The 27,922-nt window shown below is 43.1% G+C and overlaps 1 protein-coding gene across 3 annotated transcripts in view; it reads right to left on the bottom strand.

Moving 5' to 3' along the window:
• ABCC4 (ATP binding cassette subfamily C member 4) overlaps nucleotides 1-27,922 on the bottom strand; it is a 247,992-nt gene that overhangs the window by 170,563 nt on the left and 49,507 nt on the right. For all 3 annotated transcript variants that reach the window (XM_027590484.2, XM_027590486.2, XM_027590485.2), the window contains 3 exons: nucleotides 23,656-23,880; nucleotides 2,164-2,253; nucleotides 256-419 (listed from right to left, as the gene is read on the bottom strand). In XM_027590484.2, coding sequence (XP_027446285.1) covers nucleotides 256-419; nucleotides 2,164-2,253; nucleotides 23,656-23,880 — 479 coding nt within the window. The remainder of the gene's footprint in view (nucleotides 1-255; nucleotides 420-2,163; nucleotides 2,254-23,655; nucleotides 23,881-27,922) is intronic.

Here is a 27,922-nt window from a genome sequence, read left to right as displayed (position 1 = left end):
GCTTGAAGACACTACTTATGAGGTACAGTGCCCGAAAAGCCAGCCGGGAGGAGCCAGCGGATGCCTTCGCCTCTCCAGCTTCAAGACTGGCCCTGAGCTTAAGGCTGGAGCCTCCACTGGCTAAGCCGGGGCAGCCGACAATCAACAGAAAGAAGAGATCACAGAAGACGTTTTGTTTTTGAACAGAAGCATGGGGCAGACCATGGATATTAACAAATACATATCACCTACTTTTTAAACCAGTGATTCTCTTACCGGAATGATGAAAACAGCTTCCCGAGGCAGCTTTGCAAGGGCAGAAGGATAATTAGAACCGCGATCCCAGCAAGACAGGATATTCCTATTTCCATCCAGAGCAAGGCAGTCACTGCGATCGCCTGCAGTGGCCCTGCCCACAGAAAGTGCAAGAATATTGTCACCTTAAAAGAAAAAAGGCAATGCTTTCTTAGGGCAACAGGAACACAAACCCAGTAAGGACCCAGTAGAGAAAACAATCAACTCTGAAAAAACAGACGGGAACCTACACAGAAATGATCACAGTGGGTTTTAAACCTACTAAAGCAAAAATCCACATATCCACCCCAGACGAAGCTATTCCAGAACACCGCAGAGCAGGCTTCAGGGACATCCAAGGAACCTGACTAGACTACAGCATCCGAAGGAAGATCTCAATTCTGTCTGCCCCACGCATGGGCTCAGGGTTCCCCCAAACTTCCTCCCCTGGGCTCCCTGGTACCTCACAAAAGCCTGTATTATGGAACCTGCCATACTCTCTAGCAATTACCTGTGTATGTGTGTGTGTGTGGTTTCTCCAGGGAGGAAACTAAGTCTTATTCATCCCTGAAACTAAACAGGAACCCTAGTTCATGTCTGATGAATGAATAATTGGAAAAAAAGTAGTCTAGAGCAGTACAGCTCAAACCAGCAACTACAATGCCCTGGATAGGAAGGTATATTCACAAGGTAAGTGTAAATGGACTGTGGTAGGGTAGAAAAGAATAGCTTGTTTCTGGCTGGGGATTACCCATTTGGAATTTTTTTTATCAAAGGCTTCCTGGGGCACCTGGGTGGCTCAGTTGGTTGAGTGTCTGACTCTGTTTCAGCTCAGGTCATGATCTCAGGGTCGAGGGATCGAGCCCCGCATCAGGCTCTACACTCAGCGCAGTCTGCTTCTCCCTCTCCCTCTGCTCCTCCCCCCCTGCTCATTCTCTGTGCTCTCTCTCACTCGTGCTCTCTCTCATTCTCTCTTGCTAATAAATAAATAAATAATTTTTTTTTTTTAAATGGGGCACACGAGTGGCTCAGGTGGATAAGCATCTGACTCTTGATTTTGGTTCACGTCATGATCTCAGGGGCATAAGATGGAGCCCGACGTTGGGCTCTGCGCTCAGCAGGGAGTCTGCTTGAGATTCTCTCTCCCTGTCGTTCTGCCTCTCCCCATGCTCACACACGCTCTCTAAACTAACTAACTAACTAAATAAATAAATAAATAAATAAATAAATAAAATCTTTTGAGGGGAGGGCGCTTCCTACATAGCAGGCACTCTACAGGGCACAGAATAATCCCTGCCCACCAGGAGGTCATCATACAGAGAAGGAGAAAGAATTCGGCCAGCAATATCAACACAGTGTGCTCAGAAGGGCCACTCCTGAAGGACTATGGGACATTTCACCAGGCTGGGCAAGAACACTGCTGTGTGCTTATGTATAACAAGTATGCTGTAGATGCATCTGGAAAACAAAACTCTTCTCTGCCGGACAACACATATTATTATATCTGAGTTGCACACGGAAGAAATGAGAATTGGATTAAAAAGAAGTATCCTCATCTCAGGGCGCCTGGGCGGCTCAGTGGGTTAAGCGTCTGTCTGCCTTCGGCTCAGGTCACGATCTCAGGGTCCTGGGATCCAGCCCCTCGTCGGGCTCCCTGCTCCGCGGGAAGCTTGCTTCTCCCTCTGCCTGCCACTTTGCCTACCTGTGCTCGCTCTCTCCTCTCTCTGTCAAATAAATATATAAAATCTTTTAAAAATAAAAAAATAAAGTATCCTCATCTTATGTCCTCAACAGAAGTCTGGCCTAAACCAAAAACCGGCACGTGGAATTCCAAGACGTTAAACCAAGTAAGGGGGCAGGAGCGCAAAGGCTCCCCCGGAGGCAGCTGACCTGGTCAAACTTGTTCACGTCATTGGACAGCAGATTGACGATCTGGCCGGTGGTGGTCTTCCCCATGGCCATGTTACTGAGGCGAAGCGCCTGAAACAGAAGAGGGGAACGGAGAATCACATTCCTACAGGGATATCAGGCCCCACTAGGAAAGCAGCAAAGTGGAGTGTGCTTTGACGGGGCCTTGTGTGATGTCAGGCGAGCAGGGTGACCTGTGAGAGCAGGGCTCTGGGGACCTGGGTTCGGTCTTCCACTCCTCCATGTGGTGGCAGCCACGTCCCACAAGGAACAAAGGGAGCAATGGGAGGTACAAGCCAACTCTCTCACCCCATTTTGTGATGAATGTGGGCGTGCCCAAAGTATAAAAGGATGTATGCTTGGGAGTCAAATGAAGTAATTTTGAGCCACATTCTGAGAGGGGAGAGGCCGTCTAAGGACAAAAGCTAGGGGATGGACTACACATCTGGAGTCAGTCATTAGTTCTGCGTGTGACGTCACGAGAAAACTCTGGGTCTGAAGTTTCCTTGTGTGAATGGAAATAACCCGAGACGCTGTCTAGACAGAGCACGGGGTTCCTAGGAGTGAGACACTTGTTATCCACCATGTGGAGGACACCAGGTGACTGATGAGTGGTGTTTCCCGTTCACAGATGGAGCAAGAGAAGGACAAGCACCTGTAACTCAAGTGGGACCCGGACAGTGGGGACAGCGGCAAAGGGAGCTGGGGACGGTTTCCACTGAGTGCCGCTGTGGGCAGGACAGATCCTGCATGATGAAGAGGAGAAACCCTACGGGGAGAAAGGAAGAGCACTGTGGCCGGAAGGAACAGCATGCAGAGCCAGGGAAGGGAAATGTAGAAGCAGCTGAGTAGCGGATACCTGAAATCCGGCTAGAAAGGTAGAATGGAAAGCAGCTAGTGTCTGGAAAACAAAATGGAACAGTTAACGTCTTTTTACATTTGAGCGAGAAACTCAACTTGAGGAAGATTGAACTGTAGAAGTGACTGGCCAGGAGATGCTCAGAAGAAGGGGGGATGAGGGACACCTCGTGACATAGTCCAGGCAAGAGGTAACAAGACCGTGTGCTAGGATTGTGTGAAGGGAAAAGAAGGGCCAGATGTACATGAAAACACTTTGAAAAGTTATGAAGTGCTACACAAATGTAAATAAATCGGTCACAAAAAAAATACAACCCTCTCCCCACTAGGGAGAAAAAAAGAAAGAAATGCCCCTCTAGGAAAGAAAGAAACCTCAGCGTGCCTTCATTACTGAAAGCTATTTTGAAAATATTTTTAAAGCCAATTTTACATACAAATATACATGAATCCCTCATGTAGAAAAAAAAATGACAGAAGTAGATATCTGACAACCAATTGTAACAATGAAAATAAGACAGAATGGCACACAAAACTGATTCTAAAACTGATCATTTTCGAAAAAAAAAACCTCAAGACAACTGCACCCAGCTGGAATCGTCATTCACAGACGGTCACTGCTGCTGACAATGAGAACCAGAGGGTGAGATGGTGCAAGGATGACAATTTGTGCAAAAGACAAAGCTCCTCTCGGTGGACCATCAGGACTCCTCGTCATTCGGTTATGCCTGAGGCTGAGTGCAGTGATGGACGAAAGACGGACTCTGGAAGAAACGCTCACATAAGTTAATGGCAGCCAACACAGAAATGAATCATCTGTCAAAAGAAAATCAGTCATGCTCTAGCTAGGCCACAAAGAATAGTGGAGTGTCATTAATGTTATTAATGAGGAAGATAGAGCTTACAAGCAAACTGTCAGCCTTCTGCTTCCAACCATGAAAGAATGGTCGGCCCTGAACTCGCCCTCAATTGTAAAACTATAAAACTGGACAGAACATACAAAGCAGCTGTTTCAGGCAATGGCCCACAGGCGGCACAGGACTGGGAGCCTTCAGAGAAGGGAAATACCAGAGCAGCGCCCCGTAACCCGACCGGCTTTCTGCCCGGCGGCATTTTCTGCCCAAGTAGAACAGCAGTTTCACTGAGCCAAGGAGGAAGAGCTACCTGTTCCAAGTTGCAGAAGTGTCCAGAATTTGCAAGCCAGAGTGGCAGAAGGGTAGGAACCAAAAGTTTTTGTAGGGAGTTAGCAAAGGGGTTTAGCCACAGCTGTGGGCTCAAGAGAGACTCCAAAGGTCAGACGAGCGACATGGAGTTTCTGCCCATCCAGAATAAATAGATCTTCACAGGCACCTCAGACACTCCACTTAGACACCAGGAGGATCATGCCTTAGTAATAAAGATCATACTCTAGAGTAAGAGCCATGAACTTGGACAGTTTAAAATGGAAATATCTGCCATAGATAAGATACACAGACACATAAAGTAGGAAGGTAGGTCATTACACAGGTTGATAGATGGATCCAATCCTGCCAGTAACTGCTTATAAGCACAAAACTCAATACGCTTTAGTCAAAGCCCCCTATAATATTACCTCTCATAACATCCAACATAACAATTATTAAACATACAAAGAAGAAATTATGACCCATGATCAAAGACAAAGAATACAGGCAATAGAAGTAGACCCTGAGATGATCCACTTTTTGAAATTAGTAGATAAGAACTATAAAACAATTATTATAAATATGTCCAAGGAGTTAAGGAAGATACAGTTATAATAAGTGAACTAGAATGGGTAATTTTTAGGAGAGCAATGAACACTATCAAAAGGAACCAAATGGAAATTTTAGAGCTGAAAAGTACAATATGAAAAATTCACTAGGTAATATCAGTAGCAGAAAACTTCCATTAATCTGTTCCCAGATTCATCAACTCTTTTAAATTACAATTTGAAGAATAGAAAAGAGAGAGAGAAATTGAAGGGGGAAAAAAAGCATAAGGGTTCAGTGGGACAATATCCAGGAATGAAACATACATGAAACTGGATTCCTAGAAGACGACTACAAAATAGGAAAGAAAAAATATTTGAAGAAATAAAGGCTGAAATTTTTCCAAGGTTGGTAGAAAATATTAATTTACATACTGAAGCATCTTAGCAAACACCAAGAAGTATCAAAACAGACTTTTCCAAGGCACATCAGAGTCAAACTGCTGAAAACCAGAAAGTAAGAGAAAGTCTTGAAAGCAGCCAAGAAAAACACATTACACACAGAGGAACAATACAACTGATGGGTGACATCAGAAACAATGGAAACAAGACAGTGGAACACCTACCGAGAGCGAAGAGAAAGGAAAGAATAATTGAATTCTATAGCCAGCAGAAATTAGTTCAAATGACAATGGTGAAATTAAGACACCTTCAGATACACAAAGTCTGAGAATTTATCACCAAACTAAACCTTAAGGAATTATAAAAGAGGGGTGCCTGGGTGGCTCAGTCATTAAGCGTCTGCCTTTGGCTCAGGTCATGATCCTGGGGTCCTGGGATCGAGCCCCGCATCGGGCTCCCTGCTCCGCGGGAAGCCTGCTTCTCCCTCTCCTACTCCCCGTTTGTGTTCCCTCTCTTGCTGTGTCTCTGTCAAATAAACGACTAAAATCTTAAATAAATAAATACATACTTCTATATAGCCATGTGGCAAAGAAGACCTCCTAAGATAAATCAGAAATATTTTCAAATAAATAAAAATATACCATATCACAATTTGTAGGATACAGGTAAGCAAGTCTTAGAGGAAACTTCTGGCTTTAAATGTTTGACATTAAAAAGAAAGGTAGGTATAAAATTGATGATCTAAGATTCCACCTAAGACTAAGACCAAAGAAACAGAAACACACACACATACACAATCACTGTTCACACCTACAGAAGAGCCTCTAATAAAATCAATTATATGTCTGTTGCCCCCAGGACCTATCAGCTGATTTGAGTGCACAGGGCCTGTCATATTCATTTACATCAGCATAATCACAAAAACAGCTGATCTTTATTGAGCACCTACTACAACCCAAACAACTGAATAGGAAACAACCTTACAAAGCAAGAATTACTCCTATTTTGCAGCTGAGAAAATAAGCTGAACATATTCACGCCTGACAGAGAACAGTCGGTATTTTTTCTTTTAGTGAAGCAAAATTACCACTCTTCATTATTATAGAAAATTAAAGTGTAGTTCTAATAAATTATATATGTTATAGTTGAAAAATAGTTCATGTTGGGTATAGAGAAAAACAATGTACAAATTAATGCATCACCATCCTGCCAATGTTTTGGTTTCACATTTCCTTAGGTTGACAGGGTATAAAAGGATACTGTTTGGTTAAATTTGTTTTCCTTGTGAGAGCACAATGGTTCCACCATGAGAGCAATAAAAAACAAACAAAAGAAACTGGAATCAATTATTTGCACTATATATGCCAGACCCAGGATTAGTATCTTTACTAAATCAAGAGCGTTTAAGTATCACGAAGAATTATAAAATTCTACCAATTTTAAAAAGAATGGCAAATAACAGATGCAGGAAACTCACTGAGGTAAACACAAATGATTAATGAAAATTTTCAAATATTCAAATTCATTATTACTCAGAAACGTAAGTTAAAATAACGACAAAGCATTCTTCTTCATCTAGAAACTGGTGAAAGTAGCAAGGACAAAAAGTTGTAACATCCAATCTTGGCAAGGGTGGGGGGTCATCTCATTTTCCCAAAGAGACTGTAAATAGTTACCAACTCTTTGGGAGGAAATCTAGCATTCAAAAGCCTTGAGGGGCGCCTAGGTGGCGCAGTCGGTTGAGTGGCTGACTCTTGGTTTCAGCTCAGGTCATGATCTCAGGGTCATGAGATGGAGCCCTGTGTCCAGCTCCACGCTGAGCATGGAGTCCGCTTGAGAGCTCTCTCCCTCTCCCCCTGCTCTCTCTCTAAAATAAATAAGTAAAATCATTAAAAAAAAAAAAAAGCCTTGATATGTATATACCCTGAGAAATTAAGGATGTCTCCAAAGGTTTCATTTTGGTCATGTTCACTGCACTGACACCTATTAATATAAGAAACTGGAAAATAATCGAAATATCTAATTACTGGTTATACTGGAATCTATACAGCCATTAAAAACAACATTGCCAACTGTGGAATGCAAACTCCATCAGAGCAGGCATCCGTTCAGAGTTGGTTCCTTCTCTGGGTGGGCACGAAAATACATCTGGGGTTATAAGACAACTCTATAATCTGGACCACAACAATGATTTTAATCAATTTTTTAAAAAATAAGTATTATTTGTCATTCATTTGAAAAATATACTATTTCTTTTGTCTCTACTATTTTAATCAGTACAAGTGAAACACAAGACCCAAGTATGGACCCATAAATATCACTTCTCTAATAGTCCTTAGAAACAGAAACCATGTTTCACCATCTTCATGATGCGGATTCCTCATCACTGACGCGCTTCATACCCAATGTCAAGGACCCTCGGTGTGTGGAGGACACTGCTCCCACACACCGCCCCAAATGGCCATGGCTTTGGAGTTCTGCATCCATCCCGTCCCTTACTATCAAGTTATCCCTCTCACCAGAACCTACTAGGGTTTCCAAACTAGGATGGCTTCATAATATTTTAAGTAAAATCACACCAAGTAGGTTCCGAGCAGGAACCTAAAAGATTTTCAGAACAAAAAACCAAGTGCCTTTATCATGTATTTGGCTTTTTTGGTTTCCTTCCTGGTTCTTGGCCCTACCCCAGAGCTGAGTCTGTCAGATAATGTGGTTTCCAGGTACACTGGGTATTACTTAACAGGCTAGTAGGAAGAGTATGTTTAGCTCACCTGAAGCAGAAAATTGCCTGTATTTTTCCAATATTGTTGCCCAGAGTTGCTTAGTAATGCTGCCACATCGTCTTTCATGACTGCATAATCTAAAGCCATTAAACTTCATTTTTGAGGGGAGGACACAGGGACAACCTAACCTCCTCCTTCCCCATGAATTTAATGGGTGACAACCCCATAAAATTAATCAGAGTCCCTCTATGGTTCTGTAGAAGAAAAGAGATTCAAGGAAATGAAAACCAAAGTGCATACAAAATTAACAACCTCTCTATAACCTGATACCTCTACTGCCTTGTGGGAGGGAGCCTGGTTTTCCATGATTGGCCCACAGACCAGCACACCTGCACAGAAAGCTCTCGGCAAGCTTTGGCATTTCCCTTCTGGGGCTACCATTAGCTTCCTTTTAAGTTCATCGGCCACATTTCCTTTTTCATTATACCACTACGATCTATTGGAGTCAAGAGGCCAGAAAGACACATACAGACTTAACACGTTCTGAGCAAAAGGGCCACGGTGTGGACCCCAAGAACCACCTGGGGGGCCTGTGATATCTGCTCTGAGGTCAGACTGCCTCCACATTTCCTGACCCCATCATGTCTAACAGCCATGAGTCCCTGAATGTGTAAGGCTATATGATGGCAGTTATGTTCAAAGTGAGGTCACATCCCCAAATAATGAAAGACGCCCCCCAACCCAGGCCCCTCCATCACCATTAGGGGAGAAGCCCCATGTGACTGGTCTCCCACACAAGAGAGGGGAAGAGAGAGAGGAACAACACAGAACAATTGTAGCAAAGGTGAGCTGGTGGGGCAGCTGGAAGAAGTAACAATACAGTGAGCGAGAAAAACCCAATGACAAGGAGAGAAAGGAGAGCGAGCAAACACACACACACACACACATGGTTATAAACACGTACTTCAGGGTTAGGGGAGAGACTATCTTAATGAGAAAATAAAGATGAAGTACATCTCCAATAGAAGAAATAAAACTATCACCAACTTTTAAAAATATCTTTTAATATGTTTTTCTGTTTCTAAAAATTATAAAAAACAAAAAAGGTGAGTATAAACTATCTTCTCAAAAACCGCAGGCTTAGTCATAAAAATTTACACATGAGGCCACACGCTAAGTCTTTTAGGGCAACTATACTTAGAACTCTTTTGTCTATAAAGAAGTTTCTAAATTTAACTCATCATGTGCCTTCCTTCATACCAAGACTACAAAAGGGAAGCAATATGCCCTCTACAAACTCATCCATTGTGCATAATTTTACTGTCAAAATGAGAGTGTTTTACAAATGTGAATTTCCTTTTTTCCTAATGCTTTATATTTATCAAAGTATTGAACTTAAGGAGTTGCATACACAGCATACCTAAAGTAATAGTGCACACTTTCATGAAATCACAAAACAAGTTGTATTATTACTCATTCCCTTGTAAACACTATGCTTGAAGCCTTCAGAAAACAAGTCAATCTGTACAGAAAAAAAAAAATGACAAAATGAGATGCTGTCCAACTCATGATTTTCACAGCATTCATTTTTAGAACCAAACTTACTAAAAGCAGCAATGCCTATCATCTGCACATACAAAGGAACCAAGAACAAGTGCACGGAGCAGTAAGGAAAAGGCCCTCTCACAAAGCAACCCATCACACTCTCTACCAAATGCCATCATCCCAAACCCACGCTCTCCTCCTCGCTGGAGTGGAGTGTAACCAATACAGCTGGGTACCAAAGGCTGTCAAGTCACAGAGATACCAAACAAAGAAAATAACCCGGTCGGTTCAGCTAATGGGTTCCCGAGGGAGGAGAGAGGAGATGAAGACTTCAAAACATAACCCAGCCACAGCTCCTGGCTCTGCAGAGAGAGCCAGAGAGGGGTAGAGTCCTCTCTGAAATGCCTTCCTTTTCCTCCACAAGTAACTGAAAGTTCATCACCACTGTTGAGGATGAGGGTGAACTGTCATTGTTTTCAATGAACACTGAACAAACGTAGGACCCACACCCATTCAAAAAATGAGGTTAACCTTGAAGACATTATGCCAAGTGAAATAAAAGGCAGGCACCCAAGGGCAAATCCTGCGTGATTCCACTCACATGAGGCACCTAAGCAGGAAGTTTCATGGAGACAGGAAGTAGAAGGGTGGTCGCCAAGGGCTGGGGGAAGGGCATGAGGAACTGGTCTAATGGGGACAGAGTTTCAGCTTTACAAGATGAAGAGTTCTGGAGATGGATAGTGGTGATGGTTGCACAATGATATGAATGTATTTAAGGCCCCTGAGCTGGACACTCAAAAATGGTAAATGGGGCCAATTTTATGTGATGTGTATTTTACCACAATTAAAAATTAAAAATTCCTTAACTTAGGGGCGCCTGGGTGGCTCAGTCGGTTAAGCATCTGCCTTTGATTCAGGTCATGATCTCAGGGTCCTGGGATCAAGCCCAGCTTCAGACACCCTGCTCAGCAGGGAGTCTGTTTCTCCCTCTCCCTCTGCGTCTCCCCGCTGCTCGTGCTTGTGCTCACGCACTCTCTCTCTCGCTCTCAAATGAATAAAAAAAAAAATCTCATAAGAATAAAAATTTATTAATTTAAAAAACAAAATGAGGGGCGCCTGACTGGCTCCATCAGTACAGCATGTGACTCTCAATCCCAGGGTTGTGAGTTCAGGTCCCACAGAGGGTACAGAGGTTACCTAAAAAAATTTTTTTAATTAAAAATCTTTTTTAAAATAAATAAATAAATATAAAAAACAAAATGATTACCTTCGAAGAGAGGGGGGAAGTAATAGCCACCGACCAAAAATTCTAAACCTACAGAAACATCTTAAAATAACAAAGAAAGAAAAACATATTCAGCTTAACATAAAAATTTACAAATTAAACTAAATGGATTTCTAAAAATCAAGTCTCAGTCATGTTTTCAGCATAAGTCCTGGAGCCTTCCAAGAAGGCTCTACATCCACCACTGCTCTGCCCAGGTTCCCTTCACCGTCCCTACCACGGGGTGGCTCCCCAGTCGTCCTGATGATAAGAATCCCTGGGGCACAGATTAAATATACAGATTTCCAGGGCCTCTCTTAATTCTGAGGGAGGAGGTCTGGGATTACACCCAGGTTCTGGGTTTTTATTAAGCACAACGATGACTCATAACAAAATCTAGTGACCTGCAGCCTAGCATATGTCCTGCTCACACTTGATGCTTTCGGCAAGAAAGCCAAACAGGTCCACGCTCTGGCGGATACTCACCCTGCCCTGTAGTGTACACACAGCTCCAGCTGCAAGATCCATAAACACCCAGCTATTAAACGCAGTGAGCGGCTCTGTGGCCAAGTTACTGATAATGGACGGGCCCCAGCTCCACCTCTGCCATAAGCAAGTACATAACTGGGCAAAATTACGTGTCTGGGCACCAGCTAACAGGCCGTGCAGACCAGATCCCTGGGAGCAGGAACACCCAAGAGGTCAGCAGTCAGCACTGCTGCTGTCTTGGCTCTCAGCCAGCAGACCATTTTCCAGCTGTGGCAGGGAGCTGGATGAAGCCCACACAGGGCAGCCCCCACCCACCCCCCCCCCCCCGAGCTGAGGAGGCAGAGGTGAGGCTGGGGTCAGCCCAAGCCAGTGGCATTTCCGAGGATGAATGAAAGGGTCCCCAAAGTCCTGGGGCAGGGAAGGGATGCTGCTCTAAAGGCCTTAGCTGAGGGTCAGGCTACCAAGGCCCAGGTCAACACAGCCTAAAGCTCAACAGAGAGCTGGTGCATGGAATAGCAAGCAGAACACAGGAGCCTGGAAGGTCAAGTTAGGGCATTGGAGTTCTTGCCCAGACAGAGTGGAGAATCTTTTTTTTTTTTAAATGTTTTATTTATTTATTCATGAGAGTCAGAGAGAGAGAGAGAGGCAGAGGCAGAGGGAGAAGCAGGCTCCCCGCCTAGCAGGGAGCTCAATGCGGGGCTCGATCCCAGGACCCTGGGATCATGACCTGAGCCAAAGGCAGATGCTTAACCGAATGAGCCACCCAGGCGCCCCTGGAGAAATCTTATTAATAAATGATCAGCAAGGCTGGAATACAGCTGAGACACCAGGAAGACCATACCTTAGAATTAAAGACTGCTCTCTGGAGCAGGGATTCTCAGCTGGGGCAATTTTGCCCCCACCTCCCAGAGCACATCTGGCGATGTCTGGAGACATTACTAGTTGTTACAACTAGAAAGATGCATCTGGCAGCGAGTGGGTAGAGGTCACAGTTGCTGATCAACATCCCACAATGCATGGGGTCCCCTCCATCCACCACCCCCCAACAGCCCTACTAAATGTCGGTAGTGCGGAGGTTGAGAATCTCTTCTCTAAAACAGATTTGCTCTAGACTCATCCTAGAAAAGATTACTACCAAGGCCTAATAAGGACCCACAAAGGACACAGAGATTCAAGGTTGAGACCCACCAAGCTGGAGAAGCTTGGAAAAAACACCTTAGAATTCCCAAAAATGTAAGCTAACAAAGCATAAATCAAGCCTATGCCAGGTTGAAAGAGATCAGCCAGTAAGTGACCTATTAATGCAAAATGCAACATTCCTCAAAAGACGATCAGAATGCAGACCTGCAATGTGGCATTCATAATGTCCAATAAATTTTAAGTCTTAAGAGATGCAAAAAGAAAAACAGGAAAATGTAAACCACAGCAAGAAAGAAAGCAGTATGCCTAATAAAAAGCAAATCCTCCAAATATATAAATAAGAATAATAAGAAAGTTTGACCCAGACAGTGAATTTTTTTTAATTTTATGTTAAAGAGTTGAAAGGAAATATGTTCAAAGAATTAAAGAGAAATATGAGTAAACAGATCCTTGGCAGAAAAATCACAAATTGTAAAAAAAGAGCAAAGTGGGGCGCCTGGGTTACTCAGTTGGTTAAGCAACTGCCTTCAGCTCAGGTCATGATCTTGGGGTTCTGGAATCGAGTCCCACATCAGGCTCCTTGCTCTGCGGGGAACCTGCTTATCCCTCTCCTTCTGCCTGCCACTCTCCCTGCTTGTGCTCTCTCTCTGTCAAATAAATAAATAAAATCTTAAAAAAAAAAAAGAGCAAAGCAAACATTCTATAACTGAAAAGTACAAAAAGGAAAAAACGGCACTAGCTGGTCTTAGTAACAGTTTGAAGATGACAGAAAAGGCACTCAGGTTGATTAGAAGAAAACTAGCCGATCTTAAGAACAGAGAGAAAAAAACTGAATAAAATTAAGGGAAACAAAAAGAGGGAACTATGAGACACTTTGAAATGCTCTAATATACATGTAATGAGAATCTAAGAAAGAGGAAAAAGTGAGAATGGACCAGAGATAATATTTTAAAAGATATAATGGCCAAATATTTCCCAAGTTTTTAGAAAAAGAATAAATTAAAGATCAGGGGCACCTGGGTGGCTCAGTTGTTTAAGCGTCTGCCTTCGGCTCAGGTCATGATCCCAGGGGCCTGGGATCAAGCCCCACATCGGGCTCTCTGCTCCGCAGGAAGCCTGCTTCTCCCTCTCCCACTCCCCCTGCTTGTGTTCCCTCTCTTGCTGTCTCTGTCAAATAAATAAATAAAATCTTAAAAAAAAAGAAGAAGAAATTAAGATCAAAAAGTTCAACAAACCCCAAAAGGCATAAATTCAAGGGAAATCACACTTAAGGTTCATTATCAATCTCCTAAAAATCTAAATTTTCTTTAAGAAGAAAATTAAAAAAAAAAAAATTTTTTTTAAACCTGCCAGAGAAAACAAACGTACAGGAAGACTTATTAAAAACAATGGAGGCCAGATGACAACAGAACAATATCCTTTACATACTAAATGGGGTACAGAGAACTACCAATTCAGAATACAATATCCAGCCAGCATAGCCTTCAGAAACAGGGGAGAAAAACAGATTTTCAGATAAACAGAAATAGAATTCATCACTTGCAGACCTATCCTTAAGAAATGCTAAAGGAGGGGCGCCTGGGTGTCTCAGTCGGTTGAGCATCTGACTCTTGATTTTGGTTGTGTCATGAGCTCAGGGGTGTGGGATCAAGCCCCACATTAGGCTCCGAGCTGAGTGTGGAGCCGGCTTGAGGTTCTCTCTCTCCCTCTGCCAGCAACCCCCTCCCCGGCTCAGGCTCTTTCTCCAAATAAGTAAATAGACAAAGGTTTCTCAGATAGAACATAAGCAGCAATAACCATAAAAAACTGATAAACAGGACTTAACTTCATCAAAACAAAAACATTCCACTTCTCAAAAGATATTATTAAAAAAAAATAGAAAGGCATGCCAGAGATCAAAAGAAAATGTTTACCATTTATATATCTGGCAAAGGACTAGAATCCTGAATATACAGAACTTGTACAATTCAATAAGACAAAGACCCCAATGTAAGAGAAAAAGAGAGGCAGCAAATACTTAAACAGATACTTCAAAAAAAAGATACGTGAAGAGCAAAGAAGCACATAAAAAGATACTGAGCCTCATTAGTCATCGATGAACTGAAGATTAAAACCATAATGAGATACTATTTTACATACCCATGAATAACTAAAATTAAAAATACTGACAATACCAGGGTTTGATGAGGATACACACCGAGTACAACTCACATATTCCTAGTGGAATGTAATCAGGAAACTTCACTTTACAAATGAGAAAATTTAAGATTAGAGCAGTTTGCCCAAGGCAAATAGCTAGAAAGAGGAAAACCAGCATTCATGCAAAAGCAGTCCAACTACACAGCGTGACCAGGTTTACAGCTCCCCTCCTAAATTTCATAAATGTCTTTTGTACCACGTACTTTACATGACTTCTATTACCCAGTGCTCAACCAACAACCCCATGTGAAGCAGATATTCTTTTTTTTTTTTTAAGATTTTATTTATTTATTCATGAGAGACAGAGGAGGAGAGAGAGAGAGAGAAGCAGGCTCCCAAGGAGCAGGGAGCCCGATGCGGGACTCGATCCCAGGACCCTGGGATCATGACCTGAGCCGAAGGCAGACGCTTAACCATCTGAGCCACCCAGGCGCCCCAGATATTCTTTATTCCCACTTTAAAGATCAGGAAACTGAGAGGTCCCCAGGTGGCTCAGTCGGTTAAGCATTTGACTCTTGATTTCAGCTCAGGTCATGATCTCAGGGTCGTGAGCCACAGGACACGCTCTGTGCTCAGTGCCTGAGATTCTCCCTCTGCCCTTCCTCCCGCTTGCTTTAAATAAGTAAATAAATAAAATGTTAAGGATCAGGAAACTGAGACCTTATGAATTCACTTCTCTAAAATATTCCGGTTTAGCAAATGGCAAAATTGGGATTTGATCTCAAATTTGACTGCTTTCAGAGTCCATGCTCACAGTCCCTACCCTATCCAGCCCAGTGCAGCATCTTTTACAAAGTATTTGTCCACCTGACTCAACACGACTATTCTGAGCATAAGATTCCCAGTCCATATTCTAAGAGCCTGGAGCCTGATAAATACCACCATGCTTGAGGTTTAACAGCTGCAATTTCAAAAGAGTTATTTACCACTGAGAAGGGCTGAAAGACCTTAGTTTTAAGACCTAAAGTAAAAGCTGGGCGCCTGGGTGGCTCAGTCGGTTGAGCGACTGCCTTCGGCTCAGGTCATGATCCCGGAGTCCTAGGATCGAGTCCCACATCGGGCTCCCTGCTTGGCAGGGAGTCTGCTTCTCCCTCTGACCCTCCCCCCTCTCATGTGCTCTCTCTCTCTCACATTCTCTCTCTCAAATAAATAAATATTAAAAAACAAAGACATAAAGTAAAAGCTGAACATGTATTTGAGGCCTATTAGCATCACTTATCATTTTTTAAAACTACCCCCCCATACCAATTCAGACAGAATGCCTGGGGAGAGGGACCTGGCATCAGAGTTGTTTTAAAGAAATTTCCCCAAATGAGGCCACTGTGCACCAGAGTTTGAGAACCACTGAGCTAAAGCCTACCCTTCCCACATCCACCACATCCCCAGAGAACAGATAATGTATCTGATGGTAGAATCAATTCTAGACACTCATAACTCCCCAGAGCAGGAATTTCCCCGTTAGAGAGAGCTAATACAAACAGCCTTTCCTAACTTGCTTTGTTAGCCCAAACTCCCAACAGAAAATTAAACCTGCACCCAATGCCTCCTCTTAGCTCTTTACTAGCAAACTAGAACACTGACAAATTGCCCCTAGAGATTACCTTTTCGAAAAATGCACAGATTCAACCCAAGTTTGTATCATAAGTAAAAGAGAAAAATGGAGGGAGAAATGTGTTTAAAAAGAAAGATTTTAGGGACTCCTGGCTGGCTCAGTTGGTAGAGCACTCAACTCTTGATCTCAGGGCCATGAGTTGGGAGCCCCATGTTGAGTGTAGAGATTATAAATAAATAAACTTAAAAAAAAAAGAGTTTACAGACACCTGGGTGGCTCAATCAGTTAAGTGTCTGCCTTTGGCTCCCAGGGTCCTGGGATCAAGTCCCACATCAGGCTCCTTGCTCAGTGAGGAGCATGCTTCTCCTTCTCCCTCTGTTGCTCCCCCTGCTGGTGCTCACGCACGCTCTTCTCTCTCTCTGACAAATAAATAAAATCTTTTAAAAAAATAAATATTAAAGAAAGAAAAGATTTTAAAGCATTAAACAATGTAAGAAGCATTACTAGCTCATTCTATTTTTGTCAGAAGGTTACAAAATACCATTAGAAGAGAAATTCCTAGCCAAGTACCCCATGCTTCCAGGGAGACCCCATGCTTCCAGGGAGACCCCTGAACCATTTCCATAAATACCACAGAGTTTCACTGTGGTGGTACTCTCAAGATGCTAGTCCCTTGACATTTTCAGAAAGGAAACGTAACCACAGACTAACAGGCAAAATACTGGACTGAACCACATCAAAGTGCTATTTTACAAGCCCTCATCAGTTGAATATCTGCAATTTCATGTTGTCCAGCCTAAATATAAAGCAACGCAGCATGTCTACACTGAAATGAAGTTAGTATTAAATAAAAACAAAATCAAGTTCTGTCCAAGAACTATAGACTTGACATCATACGGGTGAGATGCTAACAAACTTTCAGAAGGAAGTGGAGGGGTGGGGTGGACCTTCCCCTTCTCAGAATCAACACTCTGGTGCATAGCGTTTTGTTTTGTTTTAACTCCAGCTCCATTTTTTTTAAAGGATTTTATGTATTTATTTGACAGAGAGAGCAAGCAGAAGCAGGAGGAGCAGCAGGGAAAGGGAGAAGCAGGCCCCCCATGGAGCAGGGAGCCCATTACTGGACTCAGTCCTAGGACCCTGGGACCACGACCCGAGCCAAAGGCAGATGACTAACCAACTGAGCCACCCAGGCGCCCCATCGAACTCCGTTTCTTGCAGCAGGTTGCAGACATTGCTCAGGAGAAGTCAGCAACTGGCTCTGCACCCTGCACGGGGCCCTTCTACTTCCTTCTCAGAGTCTGTGATAAAGAATGCCTCATGTCCTGACTGCTGATCTTAAAATACAACTGAGCTGCAGAAGGGTCTAGAAAAGAGAAGTAAAACGGTCAAGAGAAGAGGGTCTTGAGATAAAAGATTAGAAAAGGGAAGAGTCCACTCAGAAAGACTAGGAGATCTAAATGGTGTGGATACAAAAAAGCATGCCTTTTTCTCCCAATTACAGAATTCTAAAAATTATACTGCAACTACATCAATTAATGCAACTACATCACTTAATGCAACTATATCACTTAACTGATTAAAAATACACTGAGGTAAGTAAAAATATTTCTTTACATAGGATACTAATCTACAGAAGTCACCCGTTTGGATGCACTGCATAAATCTCAGTAGTCAATTCTCCTCATTTGTTGTAGCTGTGTGCTATAAAGTCACTGTGACCATGAATTACTGAATACTAATTGCTCCCAGAGAAAATACAGAATTCGGTTTCTGCCATCCTTTGATAACATTTTAACAACTGATCAATAGGGACGCCTGGGTGGCTCATTTGGTTGGGCATCTGCCTTCGGCTCGGATCGTGATCCCAGGGTCTCTGGGATTGAGTCCCGCATCGGGCTCCTTGCTCAGTGGGGAGACTGCTTCTCCCTCTGCCTGCTGCTCCCCCTGCTTGTGCACTCTCTCTCTCTTTCTGGCAAATAAATAAATAAAATTAAAAAAAAAAAAACTGATCAACTTACACATAACCTGACGTGTGTCCATTGTTGACTCATTAACATTGGACTCACGCCAAAAGCACAATAACTCATAACTTGAAACAAGCTTGGGGCGCCTGGGGGGCTCAGTCGGTTAAGCGTCTGCCTTCGGCTCAAGTCATGATCTCAGGGTCCTGGGATCGAGCCCCGCATCGGGCTTCCTGCTCAGTGGGGAGTCTGCTTCTCCCTCTCCCACTCCCCCTGCTTGTTCTGTCAAATAAATAAATAAAAATCTTAAAAAAAAAAAAAAACGGAGCCAAGCTTATCTAACACAGGCATTTTCTCCCTACCATGTGTCATATTTATTCCACAAGGCACAGCCCGCCAGAAACACTAGACAGCATCTTAGCATTTTGTGTGGGGCCATTTTAAACAGTGAAATCACCAACAAAAAGCACAAAAGTGCAGAAAACAGACACTACATATAAACAGCCCGTGAAAAGAACTCTTGTTTACAGTAGGACAGCTGAAACAAGAGGGGGACCCAGCTGGGAATATGCATGTCAGGTGATGCAAAATTTTAGTGGCTATGTGTATGCCCAAGAATGACCGCGAAAGAGTTCCAGGTATTGATTTTGGAGTTACAAATAAATTTTAGCAAGTAGGCAATCTGCAAACAGAGAATCTGTGAATAATGAGGGTTTACTGTACATAAACTCTTGCCAAGACAGATCCGTGATGGAGGATAAAAGAAAACTTGGACGTTTGCAGGGAGTCCATTCATCTTAGAGGTTCAAGCAAAGAAAGACAAATACTCTCTCACAAACTATCCTTTGGGTAACTCTAAAGAGAGTAAAGATGAGATTTTAGCCAGAATAAAAAGTATGGTCAAAATGATCCAATTCTGCAAGGAAGACTGCACCAAGGAACAAGGAGGGAGAACAGTATCCATGAACTCAAAAGCTGACAGCTCTGGATTTCCCTGGCATTCAAAGCAAACCAACCATCAGGGTCCACTATGGGAACTGCCACAGTTCTTCAAACTGGACACAGAGTCAGGAAACTCAGGGCCAATCAGGCTTAATTAAGATCTTAAGGAAAAAAATCTCTGTGCCATACACATTTTGTAATACAAGAAAATCTTTGTACCATAGGACAAGACCATCCTGATTACAGAGAATGCCATCCTGTGTGCCCTAGCTCTAGAGACTTAGAACATTCAGGCTCACTCGCACCCAAGCCTGAAGCCAAGGTCAGGCTGGTAAATGCCAGATCCATTCCTACTAGTGATGGGGCTGAAGATCGTCCTCTGTCCTCAGTCTGGGCTCGCCTGGGCTGAAGCTATCATCTTCCCCCCGTCTGGTCCTACCTCCTGTGCTGTGATCTGGGGAAGCAGCCCCTTGAGATTTGAAGCTGGGCATGTCCTGCTTTTTCTGTGGCCTGGATAAGAACAAAGACAGGAAGTAAGCCACTGGGTCCCACTGTAGAGGTGACAGGAACCCACGCTGGGAATATGACCCAGGACTGGCAGGGACTTTCTAACATGAGCAAGTATAATGTTCAAAACATCACTACGGTGAGGAACCCGTGTTCTTCATGCCAATCTGTTGACTTTACAAAAGACACAGCCTTGGGCGCCTGGGTGGCTCAGTCGTTAAGCGTCTGCCTTCGGCTCAGGTCATGATCCCAGGGTCCTGGGATCGAGTCCCACATCGGGCTCCCTGCTCGGCGGGAAGCCTGCTTCTCCCCCTCCCACTCCCCCTGCTTGTGTTCCTGCCCTCGCTGTCTCTCTCTGTCAAATAAATAAATAAAATCTTTAAAAAAAAAAAAAAAACAAAAAAACAAAAGACACAGCCTGTGTTGCACAATCCCTTCATTTGGTAAAAAGTTCTAAAAAAAAAAAAAAAGTCCTAAAGATTTGAGGAACCTAAACAGACCACTATGGGCCGTGTCAACAGACCACCAGCCAGAACCACCCATCCAAACAAAACATCACAGTTCATAAAAACTCCTAGTTAGTCCTCACGTTTCACAGAAAAATCAATGATCAAGTGGGTTAGTAAAATGATGCAGCCACTGTGGAAAAGGGTATGGCAGTTCTGCAAAAATTTACCATATAACCCAGCAATTCCACGTTGGGGAATGTACCCAAAAGAACTGAAAATACGAACTTGAAGAGGTATTTACACACCCTGTGCACAGCAGCATTATTCACAACCGCCAAAAAATGGAGACAAATCTCCCAAATGCCCACTGACAGATGAATGGGGAAACAAAATGTGCTCCATCCATACAGTGGAAAAGTAGTCGGCCTTAAAAAGGAGTTCAGTTCTGTCCCAGGGAACACAACATGGCTAAAGCTTGAAGACCTCATGCTACGTGACGTGAGTCAGACACAAAGTGACAAACAGTGCATGAATCTACTTATATGAGGCACCTAGAGTGGAGGAATTCAGAGACAGGAAGTAAAACAGTGATGGCGGTTGGAGGGTAGGGGCCAGGGAGTTCAGTGTTTAGCAAGTCCAGATCCTCAGTCCGGGGAGAAGAGAAAGCTCTGGAGATGAATGGTGGTATAGTGGTGATGGCTACACAATGTGAATGTACTTAAACGTCACTGAACGGTCCACTTAAAGAGTTAAAACGGTAGATTTTACGTTATGCATATTTTATCACAATCAGTCACTCAAGAAGTAAATAAATGAATGAATGCTCCGAGCACCTGGCTGGCTCAGTTGGTGGAAGCGTGTGACGCTTGACCACAGGGTTGTGAGTTTGAGCCCCACGTTGGGTGTAGAGATTCCTTAAAAAAATAAAATCTTAAAAAAAAAAAAGAAAGAAAGAAAAGAAAAAGAAAAAAGCTCAAAAGCCAAGTGTAATTTTACTAGAGCTGTGGAAAGGAAAACAAGGGATAAGTCATTTTTATACAGGATACATCCCACGACATCATGCAATATTACGAACTACCACTACGAACTCAGCAGCCATTCCAGTGACGACATCCAACGTGAAGTTCTCCCAGAACCGGGGATTAGGAGTAGGGAACGAGCCTAATGTTCGGAGGGGCCTCTCGGAGCTTTGCTGCAGTGCCACCTTCTGCCCTAAGGAATTGGCACACCGGTGACGAAAAAAGTGTCCTATTTCTTCACCCAGCAGGATTCTAGACCGCAAGGCAGTGCCTAAGGAAAACGGTCTTTCCCACGCTTCTGGAATTTCAGCTTACGCCTATGGTTTGACCCAAGCAAGTCTTTGTAAGGGGACAATTCTTTTAGGCTAATCAAGCCAGGAAATTAACACCTCTGGGAGAGGTTTACATTCAGCAAATGTGCCAGGTCAGATCAGATTTCCCAAAGGTGAGTTCTAAAACGTTACTGGGAAGAGTAAGAAAAACAGGTGAACTCCCACCAACTCACCTGGGCAGCAAAGAGCTTTGTTGGACTGAATCGTCCCCTCAAACCTGGTTCCCACAGTGAAGGTTTTCACAGTAGAGTCCTAGTGAAATGTCCTATTTATTTATGGGAGCGAAGCATGATCTAGCTAATTTATAGAGAAATTGGCCCAGTCTCCTACATGGTAGAAGGGACTACAATAGAATAACCAAGAGGAGGAGACGGACAGCAACGAAGACCCCTGGACCGGGGCAGACAGGCAGGGCTACCATTTGCACATCACAGAGGAGGAGCCTGAGGTTACGTGTCACAGCCTACACAAACAGTAAGAAGCCTCCGGGATTCACCCAACTCCAAGATTAATAAGACTCTGCTCAGAGGAAGAGGTGGAGAAGACATCTTGCATTTTGCTAAGAGAAGTAGTCATAAGAAACAGAAGCTCTAGATAAGCAGCAACTAGGTTAAAGAAGCAATATTTTAAATTTAAATTGTTTGGCTTTAACTTTCAATAAGGATTTTTTTTTTTTTTAATAAAAATTGTATATATTGGGCACCCGGCTGGCTCAGTCAGAAAAGCATGGGACTCTTGATCTCGGGGTTATAAGCTTGAGCCCACATTGGGTGTATAGATGATTACTAAAAAAATAAAAATAAACTTAAAAAATATTGTATATAGTTAAGGTGTAATGTCATATTTTGACAGATACACACTGGAAAATGAGTACTACAGTCAAGTTAATATATCCATCACTTTTACATAGTTATCCTTTTGTGTGTATGGCAGAGACACTTAAGATCAAACTCTCTTAGCAAATTTCAAGTATACAATACAGTTAAAATGGAGTATTTTTGTTTTTGTTTTTAAAGCAAATGGCCCAAAGCAAAGAGATATCCAGGGTCCAGTTTGTAAAGAGCCCTTCAGTTCTCATCACTTCTTCTGTCTGTGGCAATTCCTTGGCAAAGACACCTGAAATCCTCACTCCCTTCATAATACTTAAGACCAGGGTAAACTATGGGAGAACTTAATGGCATTTCTCAATACAAAACACTGAATACATCAAACTGGGTCTTGTCATTAAAACTGCTGCAATGTACACTAAAGAGAAGAAAATAGTGCATAAAATAATAACTTGAATGGAAAGCAACATAAAGTAGAACATAAGTTCTCTCCAAAATTACTAAAGACAATGTAAAAGTTAAAGTTTCATCCCAAACATCAACTATTTTTTTTCCTTTTTTTTTTTTTTAAAGATTTTATTTAATGGGACGCCTGGGTGGCTCAGTTGGTTAAGCGTCTGCCTTCGGCTCAGGTCATGATCTCAGGGTCCTGGGATCGAGCCCCGCGTTGGGCTCCCTACTCCACGGAGAGTCTGCTTCTCCCTCTCCCTCTATCCTTACCCCCTGCTCATTCTCTACCCCCTCTCAAATAAACAAAATTTAAAAAAAAAATACAACTGTAACTACAGAACAGTGAATGTGTTTGACATGGACTCTGTATTTTTCTTTAACACAATTATATTGAGCATGATTAAATGGTTCATTTAAAAAATACATTCCTTTTCTCAAATACAATCTTTTCACTGAGATTCAATTTTATAGATCCAATTTCACAGAAGGTCACTTGTAAAATACAATTTTGATGTAAATAAAGTTTTAGTGAACAACAACAAAATTTCCATAAATACAACTCTGAGATTTAGGCATGAAAACACTGGAAATTTTTCATGCCTAAATCAATTTGATACTTATTTTCGATACTTATTTTTTAATTAGATTCCATTACCAGTAGAGTATTTTGCAACAGCCTATGGCCAAATGTGATCAAAGGCAGCCCTGACCTGATCTCAATAGGAAACTTCCACTGTATATCAGTAAAGTTCACTTAAAGGAAAAAAAAAAAATTCACCTGCTATAAATAACAAGCTTCTCTGCTGAGGTATAAATGATTCTAGGGGCGCCTGAGTGGCTCAGTCGGTTAAGTGTCTAACTCTTGATTTCAGCTCAGGAGCATGACTCAGGGTCCTGAGACTGGCCCTGAGTCGGGCTCTGCGTCCAGTTCCGTGCTGGGCGTGGAGCCCACCTGGGATTCTCTCTCTCCCCGTGCCCCTCCCCCATCCTTGAAATAAAGAAATAAAAATAGAGATCCTTTTTACGAAATTTTTAATTTATGAACTTTCCCAAAATGCTCTTGATGCTTTGGGTGAGGTAGACATTCTGATACCAAATGTCACTTACCTTCCGATAAATCATATGGCACATGGCAACGCGTAGCCTCATGCCCGCACACTGAACATGATAGAAGTATAAATGGTGCAGTATGGCCAGGATGAGCGTGCAGATGGACAGCACTGTGGCATAGACGTAGGCTTCGCGCAAAGCCACAGAATTAGTGGGATCATGGTTTTCAAAATAATTAATAATTTTCCCCAAAAATATGGGCTGGATTACTTTGGTGCCTTCCTAAAAGAAAAGGAGAAAGCTGTAATTAGAAATACAGGTCCTACCAGTTTTTCTTAACATAGCTTTGCGTTTATTACTAGCATGTTAAAAAGGCATTTTAACAAAGTGCTACATTCATCACTAATCCCAAAGAAAAACAGAACCCCTCTCTTATGTAAGACAAGCAGATAATAGTTTAACCTTAAGCCAAAATTCTAAGTGCAAAAGTCATAAAACTTTAGTTCGTTGTGCTTGGTACACTGAGGGTTCTCGATAAATATTGCAACCCATGTTTAGAACACATTTGGCAGACTACCAGATTAAGTCTTGGCAAAGATGAATAAGGAAACACGTGGCAAAAGAATGGTAAGGCATGTGCTCACAGGTGGGCAACCCCAGCTCACAGCCTGCACAATGGGTCTCCACTGTCAACATCCCAGCCCCAAGCAAAGTCACAAATGGCTCGCTCATGGGAGGCACACTCTTGCAAACCCCTTCTGCATTAAAAGAGCCATTAAAAGAATGGAGATTTTGGCGCAAATACAGATCTGAGCCTAACCCCAAATTCCACGTGTCAGTAGATCAAAAGAACGGAGTCCAGTCTCCAAGTTCTGTTGGAGTAAGGAAAAAGACCAGGCTCAGGAGGCTCCCAGGCTCTCAGCCACAGTCTCGAATGTCTCCACCCCTAGAAGCAGAGCAGTGCTGCCTTGGAGTCAAAAATTTAACACAGCAGAAGGCAAGCTCAAAATAACGCCATCCCTGGTTCGCCACCAGCCAAACATTGCAGGTGCTGGTTTTGAAGAATTTTAACAATCCTCCATTCCCCAAGGCAAAAAATTAAAATACTACACCACTGAGTTAAGAAAGCACTGGGGCTTACCTCCTAAATAAGACTTAAGCAATTTTTCCCCCTAAAACTAAAGGCAAAAAAACGGCAAAACTTGCCCCTCCGTGCCAGATGGCCACTCCACCCCACAACCTACGTCCACTCTTGTAAGGTACCTTCCTCTGGCATCAAAGAATACCAAACACTCGGTGCAAATGCATGTCGCCAAAAGTAAACACACAGGCCCTCCACCTCACTTCATCTAATGCCAAAAGTTTGGAAATCTTTCAAGAACTCAACTTTGAAACATTTCCTCTTGAGCAACCTGTCCTTATTAACACAGACTGGCAAACAACCAACAGGTTTGCTTCTGGTGGCTCTCCTCCATCTGTCCCGAGGGAGGAACCCATAGCCCAGAAGGGCAAGGGAACCCCAAAAACCCAAACCCGAAACACAACTAACATGCATATTCTTCTCACCCAACTAGTGCCCCTTCAGGATATTTACAGAAAGCTGTCCCCATCCCTGAGATGGGTGTGACATTATAAATCCCAACACCACACACTCATGCACACACTCGTTCACAAACTTCACCTCCAGCCTCACTTTTCATGAGGTCATGGCACTTTTGTACTACAAGGAAATGCTGCTCATTGAAGACAATCAGATCTCAAGAACACAAAGGCTCACTGTTAACATGTGAAGCATGCCCAATCATTCGTCCCAAGAAGCACTGAGAGTTTATAAAGGCAACCCAAATACAGCGGGCCATAAAAGTTTATGGAATTACTGACATGAAGATCTGGAGGCTTCCACAGCAAAGTGAGAACATCAAACTGTACATACACATGGGCAGTCCCAGCCCAGGTCAGCAGTACACCACCCTGGGGCTGCCTACTGGGAGCCCAGAGGTAACACCTGCCGGCCCAAACTTTCCTAAAACTTAGGATGATCTCTGGTCCTCGGCTCTCCATTTGAGCCTAACATGGGCATGGGCATAGGAAAATATAATCAGAGTCACCCATCAGAGAGAAAACGGATAGGTGCAACAAACCCAGTGAAAAAGAGCACAAAATAAAGGTAGAGCAGTACCACCCAAGCACCTGGATTTTTCTGTTGACAGTACTTAATCAATCAAACAGGCTCACTAATGAGGAATGCCAGCTTGCAGCCCCTAGCTTCCCACTCATCTGTCCGTTCTCAATCCTCACCCTCAGCTACAAAGAAATAAACCCGGGAAAATAGGTATTATCAAACTTGAAACTAACCATATTAAAACTTTCTGGAGAGCAGGAGCAAGGTCAAAACTTGTTTGAGCAAACATGCCCATCTCTGCCCGGTGAAGATCCTTCCCACAAACCAAGTGAGAATACAGTCTTTATTACTCCATCACAAGAATTCTTCTTTTTTTTTTTTTTTAAAGAAGTTTATTTACTTATATATTTAAAGATTTTGTTTATTTTTGACAGAGAGAGAGAGTGTACAAGCAGGGGAAGCAGCAGGCAGAGGGAGGGGGGGAGCAGGCTTCCCGCGGAGCGGGGAGCCCGATGTGGGGCTCGATCCCAGGACCCTGGGATCCTGACCTGAGCTGAAGGCAGATGCTTAACCGTCTGAGCCACCCAGGCGCCCCACAAGAATTCTTCTTGATTGTAAAACCATAAGGGATTTCTAGCCCAATATGATACCACAACACCCCATGGTTCAAGGTCCTACCAGCATTTCAGAGTCTTTTTGAAGCAGGTACTTCTTAATGAAGTATTCGGCATTCAGCTCCCTGAAACACCTGACATCTCAAACCGCCCCCCCCCCAACCTCTTGCTTCTTAGCCTAACTTATTACATGGCTAGATGCCAAAACTTCCTCCGTGGGCACGGTTGTCCCATGTACGGGAAACATTTCTTGCCCAACCCCACCATGCCTGATCCATGAGAAAAGAAAGAAAACACGGAAATAGAAACAAGCTATCACACAAAGAAAAAATTATTGAGTGAACCATAACAGCAAAGGGGTGAGCCTGTTTAGAACAGCCCCTCCCAACTTCCTACTTTCTCCCATAAAAGAGTGTTGGGCGGACTTGCCTACGGTTTGGCCAGAGCTTGCTTGTCCCAGACTGCAACTGTCTGCCATGCCTGAATAAACCCATTTTTGCTGGTAACATAAGTGGGAAGTTCTATTTTTAAGGTTAACAGAGGAAAAGCAGTGAATGAACACAGGAAGAATGAGAACCACCCCATTTTGCAACTGCCTAGTAAATTAATGGATCTTAAGCAATGATCATGAATAGTGCTCCTAACATCACCCACACAATAAAGACAAGCAGACATGATGTACCTAATAAGAGAGGCACACCACCAGACCTACGAAGTAAATCTGCCAAGGAGGAGAAGAGAAAAAAAAAAATTGGAGTCAGATCAAGCTTCTAGATCTAGCCGCCAATTTAAGGTTCCAGAAGAACATATTCAATGACACAGAGCCTAAGTGATAGGCCAAAGCCCGAATGTGGGAATCTCTACGGGACAAATAACTCAGTGTCAAGTATTTGAGTAGAAAACATAAATAAAATTATAGTGAGAGAACGGAAAGGAACCCAAACAGCCTCTATCAACCAAATGCACCTGATTTGGATACGGATTCAAACTGCAAGGGAAAAAAGAAAGAAAGAAATGTGAGCACTAGCTAGATACTGATGATATCTAGTATCAGTGTTAATGTTTATACAAAATAATGGCATTAGATTATATAGGAAAAGAGTCCATAGTGTTTAAAGATACACACTAAAAACAGATAAAATGATGCAGTACTTAAGAACTGCTTGAAAATAATCTTGGGAAGCATGAGAGTGAGTGAGGTCCAGATGGGTCAAGACCGGTCATGAGTAGATACCCACTGAAGCTGGCTTAGGGGGACATGCAAGCTTAATCCACAGGGGAGAAATAGCCATTTTCCCTCAACCCTTCTGAGCTCTGGGCTGAAATCCTCTGTAACAAAAGACAGATTAACAGGAGAGAAACCAACAGAAGCTTATGAACAGGTATACCTCCAGCATACATGGGAGAGCCCTAGGAAAACAGAGTAACTCCCAGAGGCGAGAACCACCGCCATGGGGGGTTAACCGGAAAAGCATGGGAAACAGGTAAGGCTTATTGTGCCGATTTAAGTCGTCTCAGAGACTTCTCCAAGGATAGGATTCTCTTGTGATTTAGAGCCACCCTTGTCTTCCTGGCACAAAGAGGGAGA

Source organism: Zalophus californianus, chromosome 3, assembly GCF_009762305.2.
Source record: "Zalophus californianus isolate mZalCal1 chromosome 3, mZalCal1.pri.v2, whole genome shotgun sequence".
Classification (NCBI taxonomy): domain Eukaryota; kingdom Metazoa; phylum Chordata; class Mammalia; order Carnivora; family Otariidae; genus Zalophus; species Zalophus californianus.
This window is presented reverse-complemented; position numbering and strand designations above follow the sequence as displayed.